At 42.1% G+C, this 18,256-nt stretch overlaps 1 protein-coding gene across 2 annotated transcripts; it reads right to left on the reverse strand.

Annotated features, from left to right (window-relative positions):
- Positions 1 to 593: 593 nt before the first annotated feature.
- Positions 594 to 17,770, reverse strand: nup93 (nucleoporin 93). 2 transcript variants are annotated; one of them, XM_037254529.1, is made up of 22 exons: positions 17,619 to 17,770; positions 16,357 to 16,539; positions 15,968 to 16,085; positions 8,493 to 8,555; positions 7,236 to 7,364; positions 6,744 to 6,818; positions 5,999 to 6,091; positions 5,774 to 5,913; positions 5,521 to 5,653; positions 5,160 to 5,317; positions 4,879 to 5,044; positions 4,653 to 4,746; positions 3,059 to 3,250; positions 2,862 to 2,988; positions 2,715 to 2,787; positions 2,348 to 2,392; positions 2,072 to 2,188; positions 1,840 to 1,958; positions 1,641 to 1,758; positions 1,433 to 1,516; positions 1,229 to 1,357; positions 594 to 934 (listed from the first exon to the last, which is right to left on the reverse strand). In XM_037254529.1, exons 2-22 carry the CDS (start codon positions 16,533 to 16,535, stop codon positions 827 to 829), a joined length of 2,460 nt encoding a protein of 819 aa, XP_037110424.1. In that variant the 5' UTR covers positions 16,536 to 16,539; positions 17,619 to 17,770; the 3' UTR covers positions 594 to 826. The 2 variants fall into 2 exon arrangements, with proteins under 2 accessions (XP_037110424.1, XP_037110423.1); XM_037254528.1 differs by having other exon boundaries at positions 594 to 937.
- Positions 17,771 to 18,256: the final 486 nt, after the last annotated feature.

Genomic DNA, 18,256 nt, shown 5'->3' on the forward strand with positions numbered 1-18,256 from the left:
AAAATGAAGGCTGTCAGCAAATTATTGCACATAACTCTGACTGTCTGACTATTTTTCACACATTATCAATGTTGCAAGATCATGGAATTTAAGAAAAGCAATAAGGGGTGATCTGAAGACTCACCATATGTAGACACTTCTAGGGGACAGGCTTCACTTAAAACAAAATATGGCTGTGGACTACAAGAGCTCAAGAACAACTGTCGGTCTATCGTCATCTAAAGAAGTTTGGTCTTAAAACATCAGCGGCAAAAAATCGATGAGCATCATGCCTCTAAAAATGTTTATACAAAAGGAAAATTTCTCATTTCTCCGATATTAAATTTTTCCTCACAGACCTCCCTCTTTACAAGTTAAAGAATAATTCCATAATAATAAATAATCCATAAAGCCTCCAATAATGAGACATGTTTGAGCCTATAAGACATGTAGAAAAAAAAAAAGGGACTATGGCAAAAATGGAAACTAACCAGCAGTTTTACAGAAGGATGTCAGAATCTCTTTTCTAGAGACCCTGACTGCATTCGAAAATGAACGCCACCAAATAAAGCAGTTTGAAATAAAACAGGCAAAATAAAAATGTGAATGCAACAGAACTGCAAAATATTTTTTTTAATTCCAAATAACTGGCAGTACAAATATGAAACAGCACAATGGGAAAAGAATAAAAAGAAATCAACTAAGAACAGAAACACAAGATACAAATGCAAACACAATGAATGTTTGCCTTCATCAAAATGAAATGATGAAAATGAGAATGTGCTAATGGGTTGGTGTCACCAAAACGGCCCCTTTGTTGTTAATGAATTCTGTGTGTAGTGACAGCTCAGTTCATTAGTAATTCCATTTGCACCAGTCTGGCATTGGTGTCCCCGGCCATGTTGTAGGGAATCATCCCAGCGAAGGTGATCAAGGCTCGAGCTTGACCGCGCAGCTGCTGTGATCACAAGAAACCAAGTGGAGATTACCATACAAGAGAAGCTCCAGATAGGATGTGTCTGACCCACATTGCCATTTAGCATCAGTTGATAAGCAGGAACAAGAGTAACAAAACATCGGCTAGGTACTTGTAAAATGTCTGAATAGTTCAACTATGCCTCACCTGCCATGAAACTAACTAGAATTATGATGTCAGGTTCCATATTATTGGCAAAAGCCCGAATAAAGAAAATCAAGACACTAATCTTTTATGCAAAAATGTAGTCAACTTCCTAAACAGCTCACATACCGTGTCTCTGTCATCCAAAGTTCTTTGAGCTCGTCCCGGTGTGCCTGCCGGCGCCCCCCTCAGACGCTTGTACTGCGTGCACAGGATGTTCATGGATGCTAACAGCACCTCTGACAGGTTGTGACGCACCTGTAGAAGATGTAGATGTAGATATAGAACATTTCTGAAACACAATGTTTCTATTTGGATTCAAGAACTCATCACCTCGTCACTAAAGTTCCTGAAGGCCGCAACTCTCTCCTCCACACTTTCCTGGCTGAGGGGCAGAAGCTTCAGGCGCTCCATCACCTGACAGGCAGGGACAACATAAAGGCCATTAACCTCGCATGACACTTCAACTTAATGCGCCGATTATTTTCCTTCTCCTCGCAAATAAGTCACAAAAAACATTGAGCGGTTCTGAAGCGCTCACATCATACGCTCGATCGATATGCCCTGCATGGTACTCATCGAAGAAAGTCATCAGATCCAGAAGTAGGTAGAAAGTGCTTTGGATAAACTTGTCACCTGCGATGCCTTGAGAGCGGTACCTGCAAGTGGAGATGAAAAATCAATTGCTTTCTTGGAGGATTTCAAATAGTGCATCGTGTAAGTTTCTTGTGGGTTCTGACCTACTGGCGATGGCTAGTGCAGTGTTTTTGAGCCTCTCCTTATTAGACTGAGGAGCGCTGATTTGAGCAATGACAGGGCTCAACAACCTGTTCATCAGCTCCAACACCTTGTCTGGATTCTTCACAGGGCCAATGTGTGATGACATAAAACACAGGCAAGAGGAAACGATAGGAAGGTTTAAATGAGCTCTGCTGTGGAAGAAAGCGAGGCCATGATGAAAGAGCAACTCACCTTGGCCAGCTCATACAGTTTGACTGCTTCTTCAAACAAACCCTTGTTCTCAGCTTCCGAGGCCACTTTACTAATGATAGCTCTGGTGTCTCCGGCAAACTTATCAATGACCCCGGGCTGGAGAAAGATGGAGGCAAAATCAGATGGAGGCGCATGTAGATGCATTTGTCATACGCATAAACTTGATTGGTACTCAGTTGAAAATTCCTAAGGTTAATGAGCCTAAAGCGATTACTCGAGTGAAGGAAAAATTCTGATTAGAGAACATTTTCTTACCCTCCTGCTTCCGTCTTTTTCCAATTTTCCAAGTAACATGTCAAACTGGAAAAAAACAAAGACAAAGCATTATCAGAAAAATTGCTCTGAATAAAAATTTGGGTACATTTTTAATCGACGTATGGCAGTAATTGGGAAAGATTTGCAGAGGCTTCCAATGGCTATCAATTCAATCTGTCTGCAATTAAAACCTCGTCCATCTCAACACCATTCTAAAAAATGTTACTAATTCAATGATGCCATCATTTCAACTTCATCCATTTATTTTAGCTTTCAGCCATTGAGCATTATCCAAGCGAGGGACTGCAGATGAAAACTAGTCGTTTAGGCTTGCTAAGGTACATTGAAAGCAAATTACTTCACTCACCTCTCGACTCTCAATAACAAGTTCACTGACACATCGCATGAACATGTTCGCTCCTTGGCCGTCCTTCTCATTGCTGCAGACGTGCATTGTATGCATTAGAAAAAGTAGAATTTGTTCGGAGAAAAAAACATAACTGAGGAAAATTACCGTAAGAAGTAAAAGTACTGCAGGGCTTCCCGTGGGTCCGTTGACTCAAATTTGCGAGTGTAAAGCATGAGCAGGCGGATAAAGTTGAGGCGGCGCACAGTGGGCGGGTCACCGGGCTCTTGACTCACTGCACACAGATGCTGATTTAAAAAACAAAGTTGTTTTTCCCTCATCCGCTTATATCTTCTTATACTTACGCAGCTGAGCACTTTGGCCAGATGACTTCAGCAACAGCCGTAGCTCATACAGCACCAAGGCTACGTGAACGGCATGACTCCGAAGTCTCTCAACGCGAAACAAGAATGCCACGGCGGCCTCAAACTGAGCAGTCAGGAATAGGACCTGGAAATATAGGAAAGGCTGCTGGCTTGCAGAGAAATGGGATTCTCCTGTTGAATGAGAGAAAAGAGATTTTCGAAATAAACAAAGTGCACCATTAATTAAATATGCATAACGGTGAGAAACAGTAAATGAAGGTGAAAATGACTTGCCTCCGTCAAACTCTGCATGTGCACCCATTGGGTGCACAGCAAAACTCCGACATCGGTAAGCATTCGAACGCAATTAAATGTACCAAGGCTTTAAATTGACTCAAACAGAAACGGATGTCTAATTTGTTCCACACATACAGCATGAGCTATTCTTTAGAGAGCTAATAGTTCACATTCTGACAGTCCGACTATGCCAACTAACATGTAAGTACAAGACTTTTGAAAAAATTCTCTAATGCAGAGGTACTTAGTCATCAAGTTTACTTTTTAATTATAACGCCTAATCCTCTTGCTGCCTCCAAGTTTGAGGAGTAGAATACGGTGGACTATGTCAGCCATTTTATAGCCTTATCTCAGACTGGCAGCGCTTTAGTTCAAAAAGCACTACGAGAGAGTGAGAAGGAGAGAGAGAGAGAGAGAGAGAGAGTGTGAGAGAGAGAGAGAGAGAAAGAGAGCGAGCGAGCAAGAGAGAGAGAGAGCGAGGAAAGATAAAGAGGGTGAATGTTTGAGAAAGAGCAAATGTACAAGTGGAGGGCGTAAAAAAAAAAGGAGGGGAAGAAAATCTGCAGGAGGATGGAGGAGAAACAACGGAGCAAGTGTGAGAGGACTGAATGAAACAGAGGGATAACAGAAAAAGAGGACAGAGCAGGATGTGGTGGCGAGAGAGGCCAGGCGAGGCGGGCGAGTGCTGGCGGAAACAGAGCGAAAGAGAAAGCTCGGCGCGTCGTGTCCCGCTGTGAAGCAAGATGGGGGACAACGGGGAACATGGTGCCAGGCAACGAACGGAGGAAGCCGATGCACCGAGGGGAAACAGGATGGGGCTTGAGGCTGCACTTCGTGCTGAGCAGAGGAGTGGGAGGAAATGAGAGAGACAGACAGAAAGACAGAGAGAGACAGAGAAAGAAAGAGGGAGAGAAAGATTGAGGTGTTATTGAGCGTAACCTAGGTCTTATCAGAATGCAGCAGGATCCTTGAGCAAAGACAGCCAGGGGAGAAAAAGGTGGGCCACGGGGCCTGCTGTCATTTTTGTGTCTTACGGTTACATGGTCAGTTTCCTTTTAGTTTAGGAATGTTGGATGAGAAAAGTTACCAACACATGACGTGGTCTGTTACCTGCGAGCTTGCTAACGTTGCATCAAGAGAAGTTAGGAGAGTTGAAAACCTCTGTTATTTGTATTTGAATGCTGGAGATATTTTCAATCTCTAATGTGCTAAAAAATGATGATTTGTGTCAAACGAGCATCCAAGTTTCCATAGTTACTACTATAAAATCCAAAAGACTGCGAGAGTCACTACATACCATAGTCCTCCAGCAGTTGTTTCTGTAACTGCGGCAAGGTCAGCCTGTCCTGAGTTGAGCTACCGCCATCGTCATCGAAGCAGACCTGATTGAGCTGCAGAGAGAAAGAATCACGCAAGAGTAACTCAGATGACAGTAGATGGCAACTCGAGAAGCAGATCAATACTTACATTACATTGGGACAGAGCAAAGACTCCAACAAAGAACTGAAACAGACGTAATTTACCTTAAGCCATAGATAGTCTTCAGTCTTGTCCGCCACCTCTCCATGGTTATCGCTGACATCACATTTCCCGATGAGGCAGTAAACAGCTCGCTTGTAGGGATCTGCGCTGTTCCTCAGTACTCTGCGGTAGTGCAGACGAAGCTTGTTCTCTGAAGTTGGGGAAAGTCTAAAGGGCAAAGACACAATAGATGGACCACTGAGAAGAGCATTCCATTGCAAGATATGACTCCAATGAAGTCTGTGTGTCTGCAAGTGTAAACGTTAAAAAAGAAAAATCTCACCGTCTATCTGGGCTGTTTGCGTACTCCTGAAACCAGGTCTTGAAGTCTCCTAGCTGGTGCTGCACTTGATTGATGACATGCATGGCCGCATTCAGGTCTCCACAACGTACACAGTAGTAGATGACAGCCCACACTGGGTGGCCCTCTATATCACCATCCTGTGGTATGAGCAGACGTGAGCATGAATGCATTGCAACAAACTGAAAAAAAGAGTGGCTGTTCCCCTTTAACAAAGCTTCACTCCTTATCAAAATGAACAGACTCTGAATTCTCGATATGAATTCAAATTGAGGGGTCACGGTGGCTCCGTTGTAAAAAATCATTCTGGGACTATATATGGCATATTGGAAGCATGTGTTACCTGCATTCCAGGCAAGGGACCGGGTAACTTGATGTTAAGGAAACTGCATACAAGTTGGTATGTTCCCGGCACCCCTCCCAGTTGGGCTTGATGAAGATTTCCGAACACAGTTACCATGGTAAAATTTTTATAACTGCAAGATAGGAGACACAAGTACTTTAGTCAGCTGCATATCAGCATTGATTTAACCACATTGCAAACATTAAAGTTGAATTTAATTTTCAACGGAAGAGATTTCAATCTGTACGTTCACCTATTCTCGAGGAAGCCGAGCGCCTGCTGCACAAACGCCATTTGCATCTCAACCGAAGTGCGACTCTTCAGTGTATCTTTGGCAGGTACCAGCAAAACATCGGTCATCTGTTTCACCATCACCCACAGGTCTGACACATTCTACAGGGAAAATGGCAGCTAATGAAAACCGCCTACATCCAGGATTGCAAAAGCAAGAGTGATAGTTGCATTTCGATGATTTTACCTTGTCATCCAAGCTTTCTGCTACAGATGCACATAAATCTCCCAGATTCGGCTGAATGTGACCATTCACGATCTTCTCGTTGAACGCATAGATCTGCAGCAGGGAGTGACAGTTGCAAATAAGCAAATAAAACGGAGATTACGCACCCATCAGCCGGCAAAACCAATATAACGTTTTATTGCCACGTTTGAAATCACGCCATAAATAATTAAATAAATAACGCATACCGTTCCATCTTCAGCTTCCAGATTAAAAGCAAAACATTACGGCCATCGAGTGAAATGATTCACCACAAAAAACAGCAGGAAGACAATTACGATGCCGACGAGGTCTTCAAAAAAGATGACGAAAACGAGACAAATGATGCCGCATGCGATGTGGCGACACATAGTGTGAGGATGTGGATCCAACAGAACGAGAGAAGGTCAGAGTGGGAAAAAAGGGTGGAGAGGCAATGGGAGAAGACAGAATTTACCCACAATCCTCCTCTGCTACCCCCATCAATCAATATGTTTGATCTGTCTGCCTGACCTCATTTCACTTCAATTGCATTTAAAGTTAATCCACATGATGGTGAAAATCACAATGCTATATTCATTATAAAATCAGCAGATGGATACAAAATATTCCTTTTGATATTGACAACCTGCCTAATTTTGAATAAACAGGGATTACGCTGCCAACAATTTTTTCACTTTGACCAAAAGTGAAATTTAACACAAGCAGGTCCTTTTGCTTGACTCACCTGCCGTCCATATGCCATCTCCACGCTGTCCAAAGCACTCCTTCCCGGTGCCGTTATATCACTCACAAAGCTGGGCTACAGCAAAAACAGTGACAACCAACTAAGTATGTTGCACACAATCTTTAAAATGAATTGTTGAATGATAAAAGAAAAATGTTAGTACAAGCTAAGAAATGTGGTACCAGACGTGACATATTGAGAACAAAATAAAACAAAGCTTTCTGAAGCTGCCATATTAAACGGACGTGAAAGTCAGACACCTCTGTTCAAACGTTAAAAATATCCTAAAAATAGACATATCCTTTGGTCTTCATTATTTAGAAGATGTGGGAGGCGGACATGGTATTCTATTTTGGGAAACGTTCCTTTTCCATGATAGACACAAGTTCAAATAAATGGTCTACAAAAGACAAGGAATGCAATTTGCAATATTTTAGCAGCATTTTGCTCTGCGCGTAAAGGCGGTTTAAGCTTTGACCGCAAATCTTGTACCTCCACGTCTTGACTGAAGTCCAGGGCGTCCTCTCCCGCCCCGAGGAGCGTGTGCAACACTCTCTGCTTGACCTGCTCCCACTGGACCAGCATGGACTCACGATGGTACTCTTCAGCCAGCAGGAATGTCTGAAACATGTCACGCTTCTTTACACAAATGGATGGAAACAGGAAATCAGTGCGTCGCTTACACGGCCTAGTCTCCCATGAAACGTTAATATTCCTGTACAGGAAATCAACTTGACTACATCCCGCATGCACCCCGGGAAAAGATGGTAATAGCTAGCTCGAGACTCAAGTAGAGCTTGTGAAATCCATCAGGACTGGTCTATTTTAACCTTCCACAGAGACTCGACGTGAGATAATGGGAACATTAGATAATTAAATCCTTCCCATCCCCAGCCCAGGGAGATACCAATCTGGACTGGAGCCCTCATTTACCGAGTTAAATTGGTCACTATCTGGATCTCTCAGCTCTTCTTTTACACATTTGAGCACATTGGCATAAAATGAATGCTAATTTACTGCGATGGTCTCCATCAAGCTTATATCTCGTCAACCAGTTTTTGGCTACTAGTGCCATTACTGCTGTAATACTTAAATAAAATGATCACGTCAAGGGAGCTTTGAATCTAGCTGAATGTTGAATAACGTCGATATCAAGTGCAGTTTTTTAAAACACCTTCTTGATGAGTATTTATGTTGGCTAGTAGTGAAAGGAATTTCTGTCATACTAAACCCCCGTGCGACACTTTCTTTAACAGTGGGGCTCAGGATATAGACATCTGCAGGGAGAAGTCATGCAAGCGTTCATTTGTGTCTTTAGAGCATTTTGCCGTTTCAACCCTTCACATAAGACTTTGCTGCTCTCACGGGGAACGAGGAGATAATGGGAACGACACCTAATTAAAGGCTGGGCCTATTAGATCTGCGCATCAGGGAGGCCATTTCAAAACCATTCCCTGAAGATTCGCACCAGAAGGACGTTTAGATCACTGCCAACAGACATGAGAAAATGACTGCGTGTTTAAGTATTCTTGTGGTCAGACTGTAGCAGACGTTCGTAATCAAGCCAAATGGTGATAAAGCAGTACTTAATCGTGCTAAGGCTGATGTGTTTTTTTTTCTTCTAAGATAATTTAGTCCTGCAAATTTCCTAGGTGCTTTATCTGAATTCCCACTTTGGTCTGTCACGTCTCCCAAGTTCTTTATTTTGACCCGAGCAGAAATGACAAACACTTCAGGGTAGGCACTGACCCTGCGGCGCGATTCCTCGATGGCGGACAGCAGGGCGTTGTCCCTCTCGTTCTTCAAGAAGCCCTGTGCGGAGACAAAAAGAGCAGCAGAAGATGGTCGGGTTAGCCAAGTGAGTCGGAGAGAGGAAAAGAAAGAGGGATGATGACGTCTTAATTCGGCCGGACGGAATAATGAGTCAAAAAATGTGAATACTTCTACAGGGAGAAATTTACCAGACATTTACTCTGCCGGAGACAAGTCGCTGCTTAGCACACGTGTTGGGATTAGTCAAACGTACAGTTGCAATTTCATACAGATGAAACGGCAAGTGCTTATTCTCTACACGCCATTTTGCAATGAGACAGCAATCCGCACAGACGCCATTTTGACATTCCGTGCAAAACATCTCTCCCTCTCCTGCGCCTCTCCCTAGGAAACGTGTACTCGCGTTTAACTTGATGTGTTTCAACACAAACTTAGCAATCAGAAGAGCGTTCGTTTGCAAATGGCCCTTACATAACAAATGCTGCATGCAGATGAGTATCAGGCAGCGCGAGGAAAACGCTGAAGGAAAGAAAGTCAGTGACCGCAGACGAGCATATGGAGCGGCCATTTTGAGAAAGCTACAAAATGGCAGATCGTGCTTTGTGCTCTTAACAGAACTGTGAGCCGCCGGCTGTGTTACAGTCTGGGAAGAAAAAAAAGAAGTGCCGGGGCAGAACGTTCAAGATGAGCATTTTCTTCCTATTACAGAGCCTGAAAGCTAGCCAAATGAAAACGCATTTTACTATGCACACAAAAAAATAACTTTAATGGAGGTGAATAATAAATTCATCTATAAAAATTCTGTCAACTGTGTGGAATTGATAGTTGATTATTCTTGAAGCAACTAAGGCTGCATTGTTGTCAGAACATTCGCTTCAAATATTTTCAACGAAAAATTAAATAGGTTCACCGAATGTAATTTCACCCTCATGGCGTACCGAATGTCTTAAGCTCACAATTACGCAACACGATGAGCCTGGTGACTCATTTGAAAGTGATCTAACACCGAATGATTCATGTAATGTATACATCAGACAGCAATGAACGACGCCATTCGAGGTAATCAAGTCACAGATCTTGCTCGGAAGCCGTAATCAAGTATATTTGCTATTAGTCATTGCGTAATACAAAGTAAGAACTCGGGCGCACCACTTTCAAAATGGTACAAATTCATCACTTAGAGCAAACTGCTCGTCTTATAAAAGTTAACCAATAATAGCACACTAAATGAGCTCCAATGTTCCATTCTGTTGTGTTGTTTTTTTGTATGTTCCGTAAAGCGCTTTGTTACAGCGATAGTTCTTGTGAAAGCGCTATATAAAAAAAAAAATTTTAGAATTATCATGTAAATCCAATAATTAATGGAACTAAAATGTCAAATGAGCAAAACGTATCATTGTTGGTTGAACCAAACTGAAGAGACCAAGACAGACGTGCTTGGGAGGTTTTGATTGGATTAGCCTTAATTTTGTCCCTGTTTTGCAGCCACTGGAATCAATACATCTGCAGCATGGACATAAATTGCTCTTTTTCCTCAAATGCCCCGAGGAAAGCTATCGTTTTCGGAATTTATGTACTAGAACGCAACGCCTTCAGGCCTGATGGAAGAGCCCATCGTGTCGTCGCTGTCTGGTAATAGCTTATCTATTTAATAATTATGTCATTTTTGGTGCCATTTGCTCTTCTGTCTATAGGAGATTGTATCATGTTGGTTGCAAAGGATACGACAGCTATTTTTGAAGGCAGCTAGAGAGGATGTTCGCTCACAGGGAAATGAGCACTCTTGGCCTCCTATTTCCTCTTTCATCATCTCTCTTGTGCACCCTGTAAAGGCCACCTGCTGGTTGATTCTCCTACCATTAGTCACATTTCGTCTTTGTCCTATATTTCCAAGTCGGTTACGCTCGTCACTGCATTCCTGCGACTCCCTTTTACCATCAGTGACGGGAGAGTCAAAAATTAAATGTAATCCTCATCATGCAGTGAGGGATCCGTCAGCACCTTCACTTTTAGATGACTAATTTTACAATGAAAATCTATAGTCAATTTACAAACAGGTCTTATGGCTGTGTTCTTCCTATGTAATTATTTTTTAACAATTAGTTTTCCAAAAAGTAAGCATCATCTGCTGATATCTGGGTTGTATTTTTTTCAGTTCACTAATACTGTGTTAGTAACAATACACTGCGGTTACCTACAATTTTTTTTTTTTTTGGACAGCTGACCATGGCTAAAATGAGGCACGCCCTGCTATGTTTGTGAAAAATAATAGTAATAGCTTCTAGACAAATTTAATTTGCTTTAAAAAAAGAGCTTGTGAATTTATTGTCCTAATACATATATGATGCACTTCAGTGAGATAGTTTATATTTAAAAAATAAAAAAAACATAAAAAAACCTCAAGTTCTATCATCGCCTTTATTCCGGGAGCTATTACCGGTAATTATTATTCCCGTAATTTTTTGAAGGGGAAATTATACATGTCTTACAGACACAGGCAGCGTGAGAAGAGCTGCTCATTTGGCCAGAATCTTAAACAGTCGTGACACGTTGGGAAACACAGTAGTGTCTTTGCTGCATTCCTACAGCAAATGAACTGCAATAAGAAGCCACGATGTTTTGACGGCAGCCCAATTCACACTGCCAAAAACTCCACCGAGAACATATTTTGGATGCCGAATACGCATTTGAAACGTCGCCTTTAGCGGTGGCCAAAGGCACCAAAAGTCTGACATACAAATCCTCGATTTGTTTGTTTTTCTCAAATATATGAATGGATTGTACCGGCTAAAAATAGTTCAAGAAAAGACAAAAAGAACCAATGCTATATAAGGATTATATTTCATGTGTGGAAAGCTGGAAATTGGTTTGAGAAAATGATGGAAAAACAATGACAAGGCATTAATATCAGATAGAATTTGGTTGTACAGTCAGACATGTTCTGAGCTGTTGAGCGACTGTTGATGTTCAGCTCAAATAAAGCCAGTGTAAAGCTGAATATAGATCAAGTAAAACTATAAAAGAAGGAAGACATGAAGAAACATGTGGCAATTGCCAAACGGTCAAGATGTTATTTAGGGTGGCAAAAGATGTACGCTTTCTGCTTGCCCCACCCTTATATTGTGCATCCTCAGAGACCTGCTAGCCTAACCACAGTGAACATTCACATCCCTTTGACAGTAAAGCCCAGAAGCTTTAGCGGCACAACCACAGGGACAAAAAAAAAAAAAAAAGAAGAAACACTAAAGTGTATGTAAGGACATTACGTGGGTCAAAATGAGGTTGGATTGTCTTTAAAGCAATGAAAAATCCAACAGATGGCAGTTTATGGCCTTGTCTTTGTAAATAGGAAAATTTGGAGATATCTGATGAATGACTCAACATTTTTTTTTTTTTTTTTTTTTTTTTTTTAAATTGCAGACAAAATGCATCTTTTATCAAGCATGTATAGTAAGTGACACATCTCTGTTCTCACATTTGTTAATGGACACATTGGCTAGTTTGCTGCGCTGGCTCAAACAGGCCTTTTTTCATAGATAGGTCTGCACACTCACAGACAAATTTCCTACTTTGTCACAAAAATTATTACAGGATTATACAATAAGAGGAAAGGGTCAAGTGTGAAAATAAGAGAGGCTGTGTGTGGGTGGCATCATGACACCGAGTGCATGAGGCAAGGGCACTTGCCATGACACAAAGAGCTGACCAGTGCTCTAGTGTGTGAGTGTGTGTGTGTGTGTGTGTGTGTGTGTGCGTGCGTTTGCAAAAGGAACAACCCCATACTACACTTCTCAGCCGCATAACCACAAACCCTACTTCTACAAATACAATATGCAAGCACGTATGTTGATCTTATCGCAATTGAACATTTTCACGCAATGACATTTTAAGGACCATAACGTGATCAATAATGTAACATAAGCAAAGAGGAAGGATGACAGACAGATGAGAGGTGTGTGAGACAAAGCCGATACCTGTCTGATAGTGTGTGTGGATTCATGTGTGTGGGCAATACTCACTCATGCTCAGTGGCTGCCTGGCAGAAAAGAGGACATGTGTGAACGCTGGAGAAAAAAATGTTTCTTTTCTTTGTCTGTGCCAGGGTTTGTGGGCTTTGACAGCGCAGGAAAGACCTGCGTCGCCCTTTGGTTTCTCCATCCCTACGTGTCGTTCCGTGCCAGGGCGGCGACGGTGGCCGCCATTCTGGGGCGTGTTCCCCATGCCCTGTCCGGCCGGCATGGCGGTGCGCCTGCAGCCCTTTCCTGTCTGAAAGTGAGCCACTGACTATGAACACCGGAGAAGCGCGTGCAAGTGCCACATCGAGACTCACTGGTGGTGGTTTTATTGTCAGAGGGCCATACCAACTGTGAGGGCAGACACAGGGGGGACGCATGGGAAGGAACTATGGATTCATATAGGCTGTCTGTTCATACCATCAGCTGACTCCCCTTTCCCTCAGCCACATAGCTTTGCTCTCATTCAAACACTCCCTCACTTCATCTAAGCGTTGCTGACTGCCCTCCGCCTCCTACCTTCCTCCATCCCACTCATTTTCTCCCTTTTTTTTTTGATCCATCTGTACATCCTTTCTTCCCATGCCCTCTCCTTCCTCCCTTTTCTCAATGCAATTACAGTAATGGATTACCACCCCACCCCCACCCTCGGTTGATGGCTTCCGACATCCTGTCTCGAAACGAGGCTAATCGTGCTCTTAAGGGTCATGTTTAGTTAATGAAGGGCTTCTGGAGCACATGGGTGGGGAAAGGTGGGTGGGCACACATAAAGCAAACATGTTACTCTACACACCACTTGTAGTCATTCACAGCGGCATATGTCATAGCTGTGCAAGCCAGCACAATCTCGAGCGGCAGGCTGCAGGTACCGCACATGCACATTCATTCATAATCCCGGGAAAGGGGTATGAGCGAGTAACCCACCGTCACTGACACACACACAGTCGCTATGTTCATGTAGCGCTGCAGATATTCTGTGCTCAGCCGACTGAAATTGCTGCCATCACTGCCTAAGGATGAGGGTGGGGGTGGAGATGGCGAGGGCAGAGGAAGGCAAAGGATGAAAAAGTAAAAAAGAAATCACGAGGAGGAAAAAAAAAAAAGAGAGTATATGCAGGAAAGGGAGGGTCTTCAAACAAGAGAACGGTGAGGGACAAAGACAAAGTGGGGAAAAGTGAGATGAGGACACAGAGATGCAATGAATTGCGGTCAGACGCCATTTTTCCCCACCAGCAACGCTCTCAGCATTTCACGCCTTATGTTACAGTATTCCATTTATTGGGTGCTCCATATTTCCTTGTTTTTCTTTATTCCTCTCTCTTCTTTGCCTGCCACTAGTACATGATTTGATGCCATAGAGAAGAAAGCATCAAAAGCCACTAATCCATGTCTTCACCAGAATTTCGGATCGCTTTTCCAAATCTAGCAGGTGGGAACAATTTATGCATTTTGGTCAATGAGACTATGCGCGTCACTATTTCATACACAGGTATGGCCGAATTATGTAATTATGAATTTCATGAGATAGTGTTTTAAATCAGGGCCAGTGCTGGGTCTGGTAGGAAAATATTTCAACTGTGTGGTAGAAGTGAAATCACTGCACCAATGTTATTTATTATTATGATTATAGAAATTTGGGGACAATGTCCAAGTGTTGCCACAATTTCAGAAGCAATCAACCTTAGAGGTTCTGTTGTGGAACAACAAACAAAAACAAATAGAGCTGTTTTCCATCAAACATATACTTCACAGACACATGCACACAAGTGGCCAACACTCTTAAACCCGCAATCTGGGACCCGAGAACTCCTCGACTCAGTAAAATCCTTTTTAATTTGTGCTCACTCAAACAGAAACATCATTTACACAGCAATTCCCTTGGTGTATTTATGAATGTTTCACAGGTACCGCAGAAGCACGTATTAACTCAGTCAAGCCTGACGTGCGAGGTAGAGCATGCACACAAGCGTGTGCGGAGACATGCAATGTTAACGTTTGATCAATTCCAGAACTCTAAACCATTCATACCAGCTGACATAACAAAGGGATGGTCAAGATTAATCTGTACTTTTTTACTATTCACACATTAACCTCAACAAAATGATGCGTAGTTGCCACTTCTTGAGGTGTATTCCACTTTCACCTGCAATAACGAGCAGAGGGGCATTTACTATTTATTGCCCACTGGGATGTCACTGGACTGCTGAGTTATGGTGGTTTGCCTCCACTCAAAGAGGAAATTATTCTAGTCAATTAGATTGTGCGTGCGTGTGTGGCTGCGTGCATGCATGTGTGCACGTGCGCACTCTTTTGTTGCCAAAGGCTAAGTGCACTACCGGTCAATCGGTGGAGCAAAAGTACCTAGGCTTACTTACATCCGGTGCACCAAGAGGAGACAATGACGGACTATTTAGTATTAACACAATAATACAGAATGGAAGGAAACAATCAGTGTTTCCTTAATTGCAAAGAAAAAAAAAATGAACAGCTTCATGATTCTTTTTTCCCTTCTTCCCCACACAAACGTCTTTTCATAGATAGATCTGCAACATAGAGATAATTTTAACATTCTTGGCTGGCCTTAAAGCTTTTAGCAAACTTCTGTTTGAGTCTGACACAGGGGCCACCAACCTATGTTAAAATGAGAGCTACTTATTGACTACTGATGAGTGCAAAAGGTAACCAGTTTGATACAGGTACACACTTCGGAAATAAGAAATGCTCTCAAATTACTTTTCATCATGTTATTAGAGATGGCTTTATGTGTCCCTAAACATATTTTTGACACTGCTTTAAAGCATGCGCAATGTAGATTTTACCATGCGCTGTTATTTACAGGTATGACATTTGTGAAAGATTCCGCTTGTCTAACAGTTCATAAAATTATATAAATTGTATTATATTATTAGATTGTCATTATCATCATTATTATTATGTAATCCCGATGTGGTCGAGAAAAAAACAGGGCAGATTCGGAATCAGTGTAAAAAAACTAGAAATGTTTTCTGCCATCGCTGGAAGAAAAAAAAAGTAGAAATGTGTTGACCATCGATGATTAATTTCACTAATCACGGTAGGGCTCAGTCACTGTTCACTCATGCCCATAATAAGTCAAAATGTGAGCCCAATTGCTCTTTTATCACCTCATGAGCTACGCACACAAACGCAAACACGACAAACACATCTGTCGCACCATAAACTTGTTATAGTTACAGCATAGTTGCAGTCCAATGTGGATTGAATGATTTACAATTTTGGAATGGGGATTTTGGGTGCCAGTGCGAACTTTAATTTCAATACTGTGTATACAAGCAGCATCCGAGTTTAAGTGTCAGGACCAGTCAAACTATGAAAACAAGTGTGGTTAATAGGCCAAAACATATGATAATTGATATGAACGCTGAGAGATGGCGAAACAGCCTGTTAGTTGAATCCTACCTGTATGTCAGTGTCTTTAACCGGCTCCAGGGGCTCAAAGGTAGTCGCCGCACTTAAACTCTCCAGTCGCTGAGAAATGTGGAAGATGTCCAAACCTCTGGAACCGAGGAGGATTGACCTGAAGTGTGAATAAGAATATTGTCCGTGAATCAATCTGTTGGTGGGACTCAACCAAAATTACTGTCAACAAGCCTGGTATCTTTGAGAAGGCGAAATAGACTGTGGGTATGTTGTCAGTCAGCCAAATTAAAATGTTTACTCATCATATTAGATTAAGAATAGAAATTATGCAGAAAAGCATCTGGGAAAACTCATGAACACGTCAAATCAAGCAATGTCAAAAAGTCATTTTGCTGCTTAAGTTTACTATACGTGGGAAAATTCCTTACGCTTTTACATCGGCAGAATCCTGTGATGTTCGGGTGAGCGTGCGTGATCGAAGTCTCTCTCCTGCCTGTTGTATCTCCTGAAGGTTCCTCTCGACATGCGGCAGCTCTGACACGGCCTCCGTCTCCGCAGCCAGCTGCTTGGCCTGCTGCAGCAACTCCCCGAAGCCCTCGGCATCCATTCCTCTATGGAGTAAAATGACATTAGAAAATACTGGAAAATAATTGATGTGATGACAATGTCATATTTTGGGCTGTCCATAGATGTATTTTTATCACACTTATCATTTGGGGAACAAAGTTGGAGCTTAATCTAGCGCAAGAGGTGAGGTAAATCCTGTATTGGTTGCCAGACAATCACTATATTCTTGAATATGGTGAATTGTACATAGGCGTGAACGGTAGATCTTATATGTGCCATGCAGCTGACGGGCAACCAGTCCAGGTTACCAGGACACAAGCCCATTGTCGGCTGGGAGAGGCTTGCACCTCAACCATGGCCCTAAGAACGAAAAGCTACAGACATCAGTCAAATTCAAAGAGTATGTGAATGAATTTGGAAGTGCTGACATTTGAAGCCATATGGTATAAGGCTTCTTCAACCCATTTAATTACATTGGGCTTTGATGGGAACGATTGTACTCCTCGCGAACAATAGCAAAGAAACACTACCGTATGCTTAAGTTCTGCAACATACTAATAACTAACTAGTATACCTACAAGCATTGAACATACTTAAAGCTACGGTGGCAGAGTTATAATAATATTGTACAAGGATCGAAGCATCGCAAATTTGTCGTCAGATGTCAAGGGAAACTGTACATTAAACTTCGTGATAACAAAACCATTGCGAGTACCGCAGTGCTGCAATAAAACGTCAATCACGTGTGCCTCCTATTAAAGAAAAACTGCAGAAACCTCCGTCTTTGGCATCTGTCAACACGAGCAACTCTCGCGAGCATTGCTGTCAGTTTAGGGTTTGTCAAGAACGAGCTAGCACAATGCTAATTTACTGCATTCAAGACCTGCGTTGTTTTCCTTTGTGGCAAAATACTAATAGGTTGTGTGATTGAAACATTGAGACAAACAAAACTATAGGTTCGCTTTGATGGGTGGGCAACTTCAAGCGAGGTAGCCATTGCTATACTTTTAAAGGAAAATCGCTATTAGCTTGCGGGATAATGCTAACTCACATGGACAAGTAATAGCTCAAGTTGCACATACTTGTTTCTTTTTTTTGCACATGAAAACTAGGATTTCTTTACCTGGTGTTTGAGACGAACTACAGTCTGGATTCTTCGTAATGTGCTGTTGAACAAAAATCACCAGTATAGCCAAAATATTACCATGCAGCCTCGAAACGAATGTTATTTGGCCCGGCACTTTGGTGAGCGAAGCTGATTGGACGATGTACAAACCCAAACCGGATATCGCACTTGCTCGCCTTCCTCAATACACAGTAGTAAAGCTCGACACTCCACCAACTGGTCTTCAAAAGTACTGCAGAGGACTTCCTAACACGGTTTGAAGAATAAAAGTCAACAGAATTAACACAAATTATTTTATACTATTTAAGAATCACAAGAGTACGGTAGCGTAACTATAACTAACAACTATACCGTCATCTGAGACTTGTTTTTTCCTGTATAACATGATTATGTTATCAAAATTGTCGTTACTGGAGTAACCTTATTTTGATAAGTGAAAGATGTTAAATTTTTTTCTGGCCGTTAACTAAAAAGAAGTGATAAATATTACATCCAGGTTTTTTGAGAGAAAAATTAACATTTGACCTCTTATGCAAATATACTGATCTGTAATGGAAAATGAAAGATCAGTCAAAGTGAGCCTCCTGGCGGCTGACTGGAGTGTGGTGTGGTGTGGTTGTGAGAAGCACATCGCA

This window comes from Syngnathus acus, chromosome 6 (genome assembly GCF_901709675.1).
Source record: "Syngnathus acus chromosome 6, fSynAcu1.2, whole genome shotgun sequence".
In the NCBI taxonomy this organism is placed as follows: Eukaryota; Metazoa; Chordata; class Actinopteri; order Syngnathiformes; family Syngnathidae; genus Syngnathus; species Syngnathus acus.